Raw genomic sequence first — 15,655 nt, forward strand, 5'->3', positions numbered from 1 at the left:
AACATTTCACCCAGTAGTAACATGTATTCTGCTGTTTTTTTCTGTAAATTCATGTGCATGGTAAATTGTATATTTGACATTGTTCCTTCACTTTTCATATACATACATGTACATTGCAATCCAAACAGCTCACTTGATGGCAGACCATACTCTAGTCACATAAATGTTAACACCAACATGATGAAATATTTGACAGCAGGACATTAAGAAAGAAGAATATTACTTATTTTCAATATTTATGGAACCTGCCAATGGCCACTGTTGTTTTTCTAACAATCATTGTTAGATAATTGATTTAAACAAGGTGATAAGAACTAATCAATATATGTTCAGTGAAGCATGACAGATTTGTTTTATGGTCCCTTGTGACACATGTCACCCCAGGTTTTTGAGTGGTGTTTGTCACTTTGAAGGTGTCCAATAATTTTTTTGACCACTGATCAAAGTTGTTGCCTTTGGACCTGTGTGTCTTTCTGCATGGATGACTTACTTTGAAGTGATATTTTTTTACATTCAAGTGGATTTTTAAGACCTGTGTTGAATGAATTTGCAGCTATGGAAAATATTTATGATTAATAGGTGTTCTGCTGGATTTGTGTAGATACTCATGGATTATTTTTTTCTTTGATGATGTTAGATTCTTGATGAATATCCTTTATGATCAACACATGCTTGACAGTGGAATTTAAATTATAAAATGAAAGTGAAATCTAACCAAAGGCCTGTACCTGACATTGTGGAATATAGTGCTATTGATATTAACTTATCTGATATTTCTAGTATATGTCCACCTTCTCCTTCAGTTTTACTACAACACTGTGCAGATGCTAACATCAGAAATACAGACGGGAAGACAGCACTTGATCTTGCAGACCCTTCTGCCAAAGCTGTTCTCACAGGTATTTTACAGTCTGTAGAAGCATTCAGTCTTTTAGTCAGAAACGGGAGCCTGGTAAAAATGCTAGAAGGCTTGTAAAAATTCCAATTACAGACAAGTAATATTTATTTTAAAAAATTTCCAAAAATAGTTTAGACTGAGAAGATTTACATGTAGCACCACCTCCATTCAGACCATGGAGTTTAAGAAATGTCATTGCACATTACACTTCATGAGTATTTATTCAAACTTGTGTACTTATTTACACCATTTTCATTTTCACCTTATTATTTAACTAACACAGGAATAACTATAGACAGGAGGAAATACTAATGTTTATTTATCCTAATCTAGGATTATAGATTAAGTGTGCCATCATCATTGCTTCCATAATGCTAGTTATAATCTCCCTTAATCAGGTACCTTACTTTATTATCTTTGTAAACATCTGAAAAGCAATAAACACACTGTGAAGTATTATACTTGTGTCACTGGCCATATGGGGTTTATTAGTAATTATTGAGTTGGCTCAGTGAGATGTAAACACCATGTTTACTCAATTTATATTTATTGGTGAAATTAATGCTTAATCAACAAATGAATTATTATATCATGTTGTTTTATTAGTGGTAGATTATGCAAAGTTAGTTTTCAATTTTTGTGTATAGTAATCTATTTAGTCCATACAAGAATTCTGGAAAAGGTGCATACAAATTTGAAATGTACATGCATGTACTTTGAAAATACATGTTGATAAGAAAGATGTATTTAAATTATGTACCACAAAAAAAGAGTATGTTTTTAAGTTTGTCATTGGCTTAAGATTTTTAAAGATTCAAAGATTTAAAAAAAAAAAAACAGTCATTATAAGGCTTTTTTTTTATTATTAAATGATAGTAAAATGGTTATATTAAAAAGAAGATACACAACTTGAAATGAATAATACCCATAATACAATGAAAGAGGGTGAATATAGTCTTCCCAAATACATGTAATAATATATAGCTAGTACATTTGATGAGAATTTGTGTTTGAATTCATAGTGAATTTATTGTATATATCATGTACACATACATTTTTGTACTTTGTGAAGAAAAAAAAAGCCAGCATGTCACAAGCTTCAAAATTACGTATTTTTGTGTACTTGCATGTTATAATAATTGTGATATGTATGTTTGCAGTAGTGTTTTTTTTTTACCAAGTTACAACCTACATTTATTTATCTATTGAAAGAATGCTCATTCATCATTGTTTTCTGCAAAGAAAAGATTGTATGTTGAATACATGTACATGTAGATACATGTATCCCTTGGGGTTTTAAAGTATCAAGTGGTTTAGATATCTTAATTTAAAAAAAAAATCAAATTTCTTTTGTACAGGTGAATACAAAAAAGATGAGTTACTGGAAGCTGCAAGAAGCGGGAATGAAGATAAGTTGATGTCCTTACTGACTCCACTCAATGTTAACTGTCATGCTAGTGATGGGAGAAAGGTTGGTATCTACATGTAACTATCAATATATGGACATGTTAATCCACAGCTTGTAGATGCAGGTACATGCAATTGAATTTTGTGGTACTGTTAGATTGGTGAGGAAATAAATCATTCAACTGAAAGTATGAATGTGAAATGTTGCTACAATATATATTGATTTAATGGGCCGATGATTCTATGTGACTTTAGTGAGTTTGCTGAGAGTTCTAGATTTTTCATAGTTTGAGAGTTTCCTGCATATACACTGTATTATTGTATTTAACTGCTTGTATAATAAAAAGCAAAAAAAAAAAAAGGAAAAAAGCTTATCTTGTACCGAGATTTTCATGCATGTATGCTGTATTATTGTATTAAACTGCTTGTTTAAAAAAAAAACAGCTGATCATGTACTTTTTGGCAGTACACTAATACAAAGTACATGTATTTACATCCAGAGGAGAAAATGGTTTTAGACATTACTAATTCTTAAATTAAAATAAAAATAACAGAAATAATATTTAAATGCTGTAATATAACCTTTAGGCTCACAATTAGTATTGTTTTATGGAATGCAATTGGAAATGATCTTGTGCATATTGATAAGTCAATATGAAAAATGACCTTTGGGTACATTCAAGTTTTATTTTAAGCCCATAAATACTTCCTTGAGGAAATGTCATTTAATTAGTGTGGATATAAAGAATCAGAGTGAAGATCAATCAACAAGTCTTAATGCCTTGAGAGCGAGCAGATCAAAATGTGAAACAGATTTCTTTTGCCTAAGTATTCCTTGCCCATGTCAAGCTTGAAGAATGTCTGAAATAAATCTAGAAATATTCAAGTGCATTATTCTCAGTAGCAAATATAGCCTAACCATGCTGTTTTATGCCATTGTGTTTTTTGCAGCCTTGGTTTTTATTTTCCTTGTGTTATTTTGTTTGCTGTCAATGTATGTACATTATTTGATGAAATTGGTGTTTGTGTGTTTGCAGTCCACACCATTACATTTAGCAGCTGGTTACAATAGGACGAGGATTGTACAGTTACTGATACAGCATGGTTCTGATGTACATGCCAAGGATAAAGGGTAGGTTTACAGTGTAAACACTGTATTGGGTCAAAATTTAGCACAAGCAGTTTTCAAATTTAGCCACAAGCCAGGTTGAAAAGTACAGTCCAGCTTAAGAAAATACAAGCCAAATTTATATCAAGAATATTAAAAATATTCATATCTGGCTGATATATTCATTTCATTTCTTAGGGGCAGAGTGTCGGTGATGCTCTATATGCTAAAATGCTCTGAAACATCTTTCTGTCAGAAAAGACATGATTTGGAAATATGGTATGCAGTTAGGTAGTGATTGTTTGAGTACATACTCATAGCATATGTTATAAGAAATCTCACATTTTCCTGTTGATCAATATCTGAAATATAGAGTCACTTTATTAATAAAGTATGAGGTAATTTGAGTAAAATTAGCTCAGTCCATCATAGACAAAGCCTAAAATAGTAAAATAAAATTTCTCATGATTCTCTTTGAATAGTATCTAAGTCTATTGATCTACAACTGCATGTAATTTCACATCTCTGATAACATATGAGTACACCTCAAACTGTTTAAAAAAAGCTATACAGTATATTTGTGAATGCATTCAAACTTTTCATGCTACTGCATATATTATCTGTACATGTTACACTGGTGGTAACCTGTTGTAAAAACAAAAGTTACATTCACATTTGTGGAAGAAGATAGTGTAATATTTTTTTCAGGGTGTTGTGTCTTTAGTACCAATATTTCTTATGTCTTCCAGGGGATTGGTTCCATTACACAATGCCTGTTCATATGGACACTTTGAAGTTACAGAGATGTTACTTAAGGTAAGTGAAGATTTTCTCAGTTTGGAAGAGAATTTTGTTTCATTGTGAAAAAAAAACATGCAGAGGTTAAATAGATAGTGGATTTCTGCCAGTAATACGTTTATATGTCAGGAGTTGCATTGTGCTTATGAGGTTGTGGCATGTATTGAATTTTAGGGAAAAAATATTACAGACCTACCTGTGATTAAATGGTTAATATCAATATTAAGTTGTGTTTCTGTATTCTATATAAATATTTTTCCCTTAATATCAGATTGTTCAAACCCTGTGAAATCCTAGTCTGGCAATGCAATACTAACATTGTCAAATTGGTGATTTTCTGTTACCTAATGTTTTGACTAAAACCAACTTTGCAACAAACCTCCAGTCTTAAGAGGGTGTCCAGGCAAAAACCTTGCAGTGGGTTACACATAAAAAAATTTTCTTTTAAAAAAAATTCCATCCATTTCATATTGTAAATGCATACTTTCACAAAACTGAATGTTCGCTTTTAATTAACTGCAATGGTTAAAAAGAAAAAAAGTTACATTGCAAAGTATTGAAATTCATTGAAAAGAGGAGATAACTCTACATAAACTTTAAGTCTCACTAACCACTTCTAATGATTCCATTGGTTTACATGTTAAACAAGTAATTTTCAAAGTTTCACTGTAAATTCCCTGGACAAATGACATCTTAAAGTTGCATAGCATTGCAAAGCTAGGAAAATAAGGCTTTGAAAATCATTATGCTAATGGTACGATGATTGTAGAAATTCTTCACAAAATTTACGTGAATAAATAATACTGAAAATCCACATTTTTACCTTTTGAGCTAACTGACAGCATAGAGGCAAATTATTCACACATGTAAACAATATTCATACACTTTTGTAGTAAAATTCAGATATGATTTTAAAGTATATATACATTCTCAGCTATATTTTGACTACTTTTGACCAGAATACACAGAAATAATGCACTTACAATGCATAGATATAGGTTCAGTGTGTTATTGGTACTACATAGGGGGGGGTGGCCATTTTAGCCGGAAGTGGTTAGTAAGACCTTATTTGGTTGCTTTGTTAGGGAACTTTAAATTTGTCTTCAGAGCTATCCATTGTCACATTGGGAAATCTTTTAAAATTTACTATGTGCCAAACATATTTTTAAATGGACAGCCTCTTCAATTCTTTTGCAAGTGGTTGTTTATCTTTTATGTAATGGGAAATAATCTAAATGTCAAAGAAGAATTTTTGAAAATCTAGGATCAAAGTTAAGTCAACAATATTTCGCTTTTAAATAAAATTGTAGAATTGCAATAGGATTTTCTAATAAGGAAAGGTAAATAATGATGTAGTGTTAAGCTATTATTATTGTATACGGAAAGTACATTTAAGTAAAACTGAAATATAATGTGTAGCTTTATTGCTTAAAGTGGGTATAAACTCTTGTATTTAATAGTATTTAATGGTGTGCTTTCTTTCTTATCCAGGCTGGTGCTAGTGTCAATGCCATGGACCTGTGGCAGTTCACACCACTGCATGAAGCAGCATCTAAATCTCGTGTAGAAGTCTGTTCACTACTCTTAGCCCATGGGGCTGACCCAACCCTTGTAAATTGTCATTCTAAAAGTGCTATAGATGTGTCTCCTACAAGAGAACTCCAAGAGAGATTACAGTGTAAGTACCTCCTAGCCCATGTGGCTGACCCGACCTTAGTTAATTGTCATTCTAAAAGTGCTATAGATGTTTCTCCTACCAGAGAACTCCAGGAGAGATTACAGTGGAACTTTATCTCCTAGCCCATGAGGCTGACTCAAAACCTTGTAGTTTAAGAGGACCTTAATTTAAGATTCGGCTGTGAGTTTGCAACTATTAATAGTGGCAATAAAAAAGTCATTTATGCACATTCATGTCTGACCCTGTACTGAAATTATAGATTTCTATGTTTGTGATTAAGCTGAATCAAACTGTATTAGCCAGAAATATTCATGTGAATAAAGTATACATGTTTAAATGATTTAAATATGATTGTTTGACTCAAGTACAATGTTTGTTTTAAGATGTGATGTAGAGAACTAGGAGCATTGCATACCATAGCATAACACACATACGGATGTTATATGAAAGCCATTGTTCCTTTTATTTAGAACTCATTTTTCTTCTGAAAAGTAAGGTGGTTAAATTTGTACTTTTCCTCTTTACAGATGAATTTAAAGGCCATTCTTTACTGGAGGGTTGTCGGCAAGCTGATTTAGCCAGAGTGAAGAAATATTTAGAAGTAGTCAATTTCAAACACCCATATACTGGAGAAACTGCTTTAGTATGTTTTTGTTTAAAGTTTTGAATAGCACTTTGTTAGACGAGGAATTTTTTTTTTGTATTTTCTACCAGCTACTTCTGGAATGTGTTATTTCCAGTCAGAATATTTATGACAAATTATAGTATGGTGGGAAATTTTTGCAGGATGCTAATTTTTGCACATCTTTCTAAAAAAAGCCAAAACAAATTCTACAAAGTATTAACTCTTGGCTTAAGTACTTAGTGCACCATTTAGTATCCACCAAAATTAGAAATGCCCAAATATTTTGAATACTGGTTTGCTTTAAAATTGCAAAATTTTACACCTGCCATACAATATCACCTTGTATATTCAAAACTGTAAATTCTTTAAGTTGTTTATTTCTGATTGATCTAGGTTTGTTGTAGTAAATAAAATGATTGATGTATTACGAAAGATAATATTAATTTCGTGTTGAAAATATTAGGGAATTCTGGAATGTGAAAATATGAAGTGGCTGTCATTCTTTTTCATTAAAATCTGTTTTATACTTCCAGCATTGTACAGCAGCTTCTCCATTTCCAAAGAGAAAACAAGTGATGGAAGCCTTAATCAGAAAGGGAGGTAACTTGAATGATAAAAACAAAGAGTAAGTACACTTAGAATTATATGTATTTGCTGCTCAATATTTTTTTCTTATTTACTTATTATGGGACTGGAAGGAATTCTATTACATGTATTTAAACAATATAGAAAAGAATGGATGTGAGGACACATACCAAATAAATGGAACTTTTAAAAATGATGATTAACTTTGATACTTGGTAATTTTTAATGAATTGTTAATTAGAGAAACTCATATTCTAGTTAATAACATAACTCATGTTGAATTGTACAAGTCTCCAAAAAGTAATTTTGAAAAGGAGGTGAATGACTTATTACATTTTCAGACTGTTGTCACCTTTACATGTTGCTGCTGACAAAGCCCACTATGATGTTATGGATGTTTTACTGAAACATGGTGCTAAAGTAAGTAAAAATCATATATACTTGTTGCACATTTTTATGTAAAATTGTCATTAATACAAGTCTAAGCTTGTTTTCACCATATCTTACACAAGAATGTCTAAAATTGTATGTCTTAAGATTATTTTATGGCATGATTTTTCGGAGGAATTAAATTTTATTATTTTACAACTTAGGCTTGTCTCAGCTCAAAAGCTTTATTAGCAGTAATTAAAAAAATGGGTTGAAACTAATAATTGGTTAAAATTGATGACAAATAGTCCTTTAGAGATATGAAAGTTTGCTAGAATAATACAACAGTGCTCTTCTTATGGATTACTCTTGCTCTGACATTATGTTTATTTTGTTTTGTAGGTGAATGCAATAGATAGTCTTGGTCAGACAGCACTTCATCGAGTAGCCCAGCAAGGCAACATGCAAGCCTGTCGACTATTGATGTCATATGGTGTTGATGCATCTATTGTCTCATTACATGGTTATACAGCTGCCCAGTTAGCTACAGAAAATATACAGAAAATGCTGAAAGGTAGATGTTTGTGGTGTTTAGTTTGTAATATATGTCAGAAGTTGAGTTTCAAATCCGTAATTATTTTACAAAGCACTATAAATTATGCAAAGCTCTAACAGATTTCCCTTGATTTATTGATTATTACCCAATAAACTGCCCGATGTAATTAACTAAGAGATAAAAACTTTCTGTTATTTCATAGGTATTTCTAATTGTCTTTGTCAGTTGTCCAATTAACTTCCTAATTAAGTTCATCTTTCTGTTAAGGGAAGACAACTCTATTCCCTCACTGTGAAAAAAAAATGTTTTCTTGAAATTTTGGTGACATAAACAGATTTGTTTTCATTTCCCACACAGTAGTTCTAAGATTGATTTTAATAATATGCTTCCAAATTAAACATGAGTAGTATTTCTTCAGGCTCACTAAAAATTAGCTAATTGAGGGTTCAATGGACAATTTGATTGAAGTCTTCAGGTAATTAATCAATGGTTGAAGGATTGTTAATTGTATTTCTATTATGATTTACAGAGGATCCACCTGTTGGCGGGACTGATGTAGATATACAATTGCTGGAGGCTGCCAAAGCTGGAGATATGGAAGTAGTCAAGGTGAATGTTAATTATTGAAAGAATGTTTAGAATAATACCTCTTAAATCTCAAATTATGAAGTGATTAGCCAGAATTACCTATGTTTATACTATGGGCTTGAACAATCTAAAATCACATGGTATTTGTAATGTATATTTTGTTTTTATAGTGAAGAAAGCTCACTTACATATTCTGTTGTTTTCCAGTGAAGGAACTTTTAACACTGAAACAGAGTGGGGGATGGGCATATAATGTTAATCATCTGTTTATATACTTTATAATGGACTCATTAAGGCTATTCTCAATATGTTATGTTTTTTTCTGTTATTTCTAATAATGTAAAACACACTGTCTTCTAGAAACTGATATCTGCCAATCCACATTCAGTAAACTGTCGAGACCTGGATGGGAGGCATTCGACACCATTACACTTTGCTGCAGGCTACAACCGAGTCACTGTGGTAGAATATTTACTACAACATGGTGCTGATGTACATGCGAAAGACAAAGGGTGAGGATTTATTATCAGGGATCAAATCATTTTGGCTGTTGCAAGATGGCACAATGGTTTAGTGTTAAGATGTACAGGCATCATTTTCTTCCACTTTAAAACCAAATTATGCTTTTTCAATCTGAATTTTGTTGTTCTGTTTCTTTTATTACTGTGTATTTACTTTCAATTTACATAAATTTCTGTTTTTTTTGTTTGTTGGCATCATGTCTGTGTATAGTCCAGTGTAATTCATTAAATGAGTGTTTACCCCTAATGCTAAGATGTTATGAAGATAGTAAACATTTAGTTTTGTCCTTCTTTATAAAATGCAGATTCATAGTCATTGTTTTGCCCGAAGATTCGGTGGTCAGGATTTATAAAGACACTTTTTTTGCTTTTACAGGGGACTAGTTCCATTACACAATGCATGCAGCTATGGACATTATGAAGTTACCGAATTATTGATAAAAGTAAGTAAATTAGATGTGTAAAGTGATGTTTTTATTATCTTAATATTCTCGTGTGTCTTGCTTATGAAATGTTAGAATGAAATGTATTGATTACTTTTGATAAGTTTCTAAGTCTCAGGGGTAGTGCCCTTGCCTTTAGTGGTAGATCCATGGCAAAGCCACATGAAAGAGTAAAAATTGGTAGTCATTGCTTACCCCCCAAACACACAGTAATAAGGGAATTGAGGGAAAACTGTTTGGCTTGAGTCTGAATGTGTAATAGAAGGGTTACATGCCTACCAGTGGGTTGTACCTTCTGTGAGCTAGCAAAATGAAATAATGGTCAGGGTCAGCCTGTTGAACAAATACAAAGCAAGGTCGGTCTGATCTGTGTTCTGTTTGATTGGTCAAACATTCTCATCCTGAATATATAAAGACATTAAACTACAATCAATCAATCAATCAAATTTTTTATTAGACAAGATATGTGCTGAAATTCCTTGTTGTTGATCCCTTATACATGAATATTGTTTGGATATAATGTAAATACATGTACATTTTTCACAATTTTTTTTTAACAATCTAACCATAAAATGTTTCACATCTGATTTTAGCATGGAGCCTGTGTAAATGTGGCTGATCTATGGAAATTTACACCTTTACATGAAGCTGCTGCAAAAGGCAAATTTGAGATTTGTAAACTTTTATTAAAAGTAAGTAAAGTGATTATTGTCAAATTTCATTTAAAAGTAAATTTTCAGAAATCAGAAGTGACTTCTTCCCTTGCTCAAATATGTTTGAATTTTCAAACTTGAACATTTTCATTGTTATGTTTTCAAAAAGGCCATCTAAAAATGAATTCTTAATTTTCAGGCATTTCTTATAAGGTTGCCTTATTACTCATTTTCATTGCTATATCAAGAAAATAAAAACAAGGGCTCATTCGTCATGCCTCTTTCAAGTCATAAGCAATATTTAATCAACAAAATAAAAAAAGAGCTCATCCATCATCCCTCTTCGTAGTGGTAAGCACTGTTATTACTGTTTAAGGACATTGAAAATTCCACCCTCCCTTTGTGATCTTACTGAAAATTGGATTAAAAACAAACAAATTAAATGAATGGTATTGTGATGTTAAAAAACAATCTATGCATAAGTTATTAACCTAATTTCAAGAGTCATCTTTTTGAACTATGTGGGGAACAGTTTTTCATTGATATTCATCAGTGGTTTGGTCAGGAAATCGAAACTTGTTAACTTATTAGAAACAAACTGTTGCTGTCACATGATTTGCCATAGAGAACAAGAGGTATTGTCATGAATTGTACAATTTGATATGAAAAGAAGTAATCTTGTCATGGCCTCAATAATATATTGATAAGTTTGTAAAACATATAATTTGCTTATCTGAATTTTAGCATGGTGCTGATGCCAACAAAAAGAATCGAGACGGTAACACACCATTAGATTTGGTAAAAGAAGGTGATCATGATGTAGCTGATCTTCTTCGAGGTGATGCTGCCTTGCTAGAGGCTGCCAAGAAAGGAAATCTGTCAAGGGTTCAGAAATTATCTACACAAGAAAACATTAATTGTAGAGACAACCAGGGCAGGAACTCTACTCCACTTCATCTTGCAGGTATTGTAAAAAAATAAGAACAATTTCATTTGGCTAATATATTCTTGAATGGAATGATGTATGTAATTAAGATTTTTTCAGTTTGTAAATGTATGCTTTAGGTTATGAAATTCTTCTTTGTCAAGTTTTGTTTGAAACTTGTAAAAATTTAAATGCATAACTGTCTACTGATCTCCGTTTTACCACATATTCATTGCCAGTTAGAATTATGACATTCCTAAACTCAAGTGTAATTAGTTATTAATACTTTGTGATTATGTTTATATTTACAGCTGGATACAACAATGTAGAAGTAGCTGAGTTTCTGTTAGAGAATGGTGCTGATGTCAATGCCCAGGACAAAGGTGGACTAATTCCATTACATAATGCTTCATCTTACGGGGTAAGACTTCAATATTACAGGCCAGAGATGGTACTTTCTTAAACCTGAATGTTATAGGATCCCAGCATTCTTCCTTCAACTGATAGGTCATATATAGAAAAAAATTTAAGTCATAAAAAGTGCAGAAGTCTTTATTGCTATGACTTCCTTGTAAATTAAATGATTTGTATTTGTACATATACATGTATTTTACAGCGAGTTGAAAAGGACCAGTCCCAATTTCAATACAAATCTTGGTAGGCTACTGAGTAGTTTAAATAGCTCTCTAGGTAGAAATCTGCCCTACAATATTCCAATATGTCCTACTTAACTACCACAGAACACCTGTGTGATCTTTTGGACACTGCCTTTTTTGTTTGAATAGCTGTCAATTATGATGACCTTAACCTCTACTAGTACATTTTCAAGTTTATGTTTTAGGGCATCATATAAAAACACTGTAAACCAAAAAAAAATTTGAAAATGATACTAGTATTTACAATCATTTTACAAGATTTCTTTAATAATTTTTTTAAAACTATTTAATATTAAGAAGGTCCTTAGAAGGACTGTTGCATGCAAACTGAAAACATGGCCATTTTGCAAAAGTGTAATGAATGTTACAATAACTTTTAAGCCCTTAAAACTACTTCAGCTAGAAAGAATCTCAGTTTAACAATATATGAGCATCAAATTCTTTCTAAAAAGTTTAAGCATTCAGTTCAGTTAAGTAATTGAAACTAAAAATAGGCTTGGTCTATGAATATTTAAATAAAATGAACAGTGTTATCCAATCAGTAACAAGTAAACACTTGTATATAGAGTACAAGCTACCCAAACAAATTGATGGATGGTATAATATAGAGGTTAAGGTCATCCATAATTGTCAGCTATTCAAACTTAAAAGGCAGTGTCCAAAAAGGTCACATATGTGTTCTGAAGTAGTTAAGTAGGACACATTGGTATAATGTAGGGCAGATTTCTACCTAGAGAGCTATTTAAACTACTTAATAGCCTACCAAGATTTGTATTGAAATTGGGACTGGTCCTTTTCAACTGGCTGTAACTAAACATTACTGATTAGTAGTGTGAATAGAGAGCTCTACAGGTAAAGAATCACTTAGTTCAAGGTTATAATGTGACAGATATTATGGATTATTTTAATGCAAACAAAGTGTTATTAGTAAATGGATCTTAAATTGGTTCAATTGAATAAGGGTACAAAAAAGACTAAAATTTAGAAAGTGTAATCTGGTAATAATCTGGAAACATATAATAATTTTCTTCAGAAAAAAAGAGTACCCTTTCAACTGGTGGGCTTGAATTTTAAAAGACGTACCACCCATGAAATGAGATAAATACTTTCAGTATCAATTTATAAATTAATGATCAATGTTTTTCAGCATGTGGATATTGCAGCTCTATTGATTAAGTATCATACCTGTGTGAATGCTGTGGATAGGTGGGGTTTTACTCCACTTCATGAAGCAGCACAGAAAGGCAGAACTCAGCTCTGTGCTTTGTTGGTAAGGTGTTTTAAAGGAAGATACTACAAATCTTGTTTAGCATGTTAGTTTTTACAAAATTCAGCACTTACTACTTTGAAAACACGGCCATACAACATCACCAGATCACAAAATAACACTACCAGATAACCGGATAAATGAGTATAAATACCAGCACACAGACACACTTCAGATGAAGATCATTACAAGGATTGAAACTGGTCAGGCTAATTTACAAATTTAGTGGAAGAATTTAGTATATATGTGTGATTTGTGAATTCAATTAATATTCATCTCTTTCAGCTTGCTCATGGTGCAGACCCATCTATGAAAAACCAAGAAGGTCAAACTCCTTTAGATCTAGCCACAGTAAGTAAAACAGAAGAATTTGATTACTTAACGTTTGCATTTTCCAGAAGCCATATCTGATTAATAATGTTAAATAACTATATAAAAATGTTTGGTGTATTTTAATTACCCCTTTGAAATGACAGTGACTGTATTGGTCTGTTTCTGGTACATTATTTGCACTTCTCTTCTTTGACTAGTGGTAAGACATAGCTCAGATTTTGTCGGTTTTTGTTTAGAGACTTAGCAGTAGTTATTGGACTTAAACAACTTCTAATTGCGGCAGTAGTAGAAATGGCCACAAGTAACAAACTTGCACTTTGTATCAACTTTACAGAGAATGTACTTAATATATGATACAAGAAACCATTATTTAGAATGGGGAATTTAATACAGTTTATTACAAGCTTTATGTAATGTTTAAACTGTATGTTACACTAAAGGGCGGAATTTAATACAGTTTAATGCAAGCTTTATGTAATGTTTAAACTGTATGTTACATTAAAGGGCGGAATTTAATACAGTTTGATACAAGCTTTATGTAATGTTTAAACTGTATGTTATATTAAAGGGTGGAATTTAATACAGTTTGATACAAGCTTCATGTAATGTTAAAACTGTATGTTACATTAAAGGGCGGAATTTGTTTTATTATTGTATTGATTTGTAGGCTGATGATGTCAGAGCTTTGATTCAAGATGCCATGCCCCCTGTCTCACAACCTCCCACATTACAGAAATCACAGCTGATGACCTCAGCTGGTGGTGATACCAGCTCATCCTCTGGAAATAGGTATAGATACAGTCCATAGAAATTTTTGGTTTGTGGTATCTAGACATTATATACTTCCAGAAAATTCAATTGGAAGGAAATATGATTTAATTCTGTGGGTATAAAATGTTCTCATGATTGCTTCAGTATTTTATATCGCATCAACAAAACAGGTATTTTTCTGGAGTACATAGAGGCAGCTATTTCGCTTTATGATTTTTGGGGCCAGCTGCACTCTGCCTAGTTGTGTGAGGGTTCCTTGTTGAAGAATGAAGACCCATGAGTGGCCTTGAGTTGACAATTTTCATCCTTGTGGGTTTTTTTGTCTCTTTGACATATTCCCCATACCCATTCTCCTTATATTTTTCATCTGGTTACCTTAGTTTTTGACTTTAAAGTTGAAGGTTGAAGATTTTATTCTATACTTACTGAACATATACATTATGAAAAGCCATTGTTGTTTGCTGACCAAGAATGCAAAACACATTAAGGTGACACATTTTCTTGTTCTATATGTAATTTGGATCTTGTTTAAGATTGTTTGAGCAGTTTGCAGTTGCTTAAGTTAATATTTGCTAGTGTTATGTGATCTGTCTTTGTAATTCTGCTTGTATTCCTTACACATACACACAGTGACATGTCCAGATCCTCTGTCATTAACAGTTTATCATCATATTCTCGAATGAATGTATCTTAATAAGGCTTTATTGATGGCAATCAATTTAATTTACATTTTATTTTGTAGCACAATGTTTACAAGTACAGACTTAGGAGCAGCTGCTGGAACATCGATGGCTTCAGGTGGCATACCGTCTAGTCCTCAAATGGGTGATGGAGCTCACATGGAACGAACAATGGCAGAGGGAGAAAGAACTGTCGACAATATTAGTGTTTCGTCATTCTTAACTAGTATTGGACTCGAACAGTTACGTGATATTTTCGAAAAAGAACAAATAACTATGGATATTCTTGTTGAAATGGGACATGATGAATTAAAAGACATTGGTATTAATGCATATGGACATAGACATAAAATTCTTAAAGGATTAGAAAAGATGGTGTCAGGCAAAGGTAAGTCTGAAGTCATTGACTTAGGAAATGTATCGTAGATTGATTATGTTGCTTTATAAACATTGATCAGCTGATGTGTAGAATTCCAAAGTATTGAAAGTGACAGGTCCAATATCTAGTATTGATGGTCATTACGAAAAAATTGGCTGCTACTTATAGGTAGTTACTCCCCTTATGAAAATGCATCCGTGCTTTTTACATTATCATTGTCATTAGCAAACAACAAATGTATTTTCGGACAATTAATTACCAATTACCACAAAAAAAATGAAGTGTGAAGAACACCAAAAAAAAAAAAACAACACTAAGAAAAGAGAAAAAAATGTATAAAAATTAGTGTTTTAGTATGAGGTAGATGTAACCTATCAAGGGATGAAGTTTAATAGTTAGATATATTTTAAAATCA

At 32.0% G+C, this 15,655-nt stretch overlaps 1 protein-coding gene across 1 annotated transcript in view; it reads left to right on the top strand.

Moving 5' to 3' along the window:
- LOC148620765 (poly [ADP-ribose] polymerase tankyrase-1-like) overlaps window positions 1-15,655 on the top strand; it is a 29,428-nt gene that overhangs the window by 4,442 nt on the left and 9,331 nt on the right. The window contains exons 3-21 of the mRNA XM_088574563.1: window positions 804-899; window positions 2,257-2,369; window positions 3,343-3,437; window positions 4,163-4,229; window positions 5,703-5,889; window positions 6,417-6,532; window positions 7,048-7,139; window positions 7,441-7,519; window positions 7,871-8,042; window positions 8,554-8,633; window positions 8,973-9,124; window positions 9,510-9,576; window positions 10,170-10,268; window positions 10,974-11,193; window positions 11,466-11,575; window positions 12,958-13,080; window positions 13,363-13,428; window positions 14,078-14,199; window positions 14,924-15,249. Of these exons, the coding sequence (XP_088430689.1) occupies window positions 804-899; window positions 2,257-2,369; window positions 3,343-3,437; window positions 4,163-4,229; window positions 5,703-5,889; window positions 6,417-6,532; window positions 7,048-7,139; window positions 7,441-7,519; window positions 7,871-8,042; window positions 8,554-8,633; window positions 8,973-9,124; window positions 9,510-9,576; window positions 10,170-10,268; window positions 10,974-11,193; window positions 11,466-11,575; window positions 12,958-13,080; window positions 13,363-13,428; window positions 14,078-14,199; window positions 14,924-15,249 (2,382 nt within the window). The remainder of the gene's footprint in view (window positions 1-803; window positions 900-2,256; window positions 2,370-3,342; window positions 3,438-4,162; window positions 4,230-5,702; window positions 5,890-6,416; window positions 6,533-7,047; window positions 7,140-7,440; window positions 7,520-7,870; window positions 8,043-8,553; window positions 8,634-8,972; window positions 9,125-9,509; window positions 9,577-10,169; window positions 10,269-10,973; window positions 11,194-11,465; window positions 11,576-12,957; window positions 13,081-13,362; window positions 13,429-14,077; window positions 14,200-14,923; window positions 15,250-15,655) is intronic.

The sequence above is a fragment of the Perna viridis genome, chromosome 3, assembly GCF_037379345.1.
Source record: "Perna viridis isolate PV_CMFRI_1.1 ecotype Kerala chromosome 3, ASM3737934v1, whole genome shotgun sequence".
Taxonomy (NCBI): domain Eukaryota; kingdom Metazoa; phylum Mollusca; class Bivalvia; order Mytilida; family Mytilidae; genus Perna; species Perna viridis.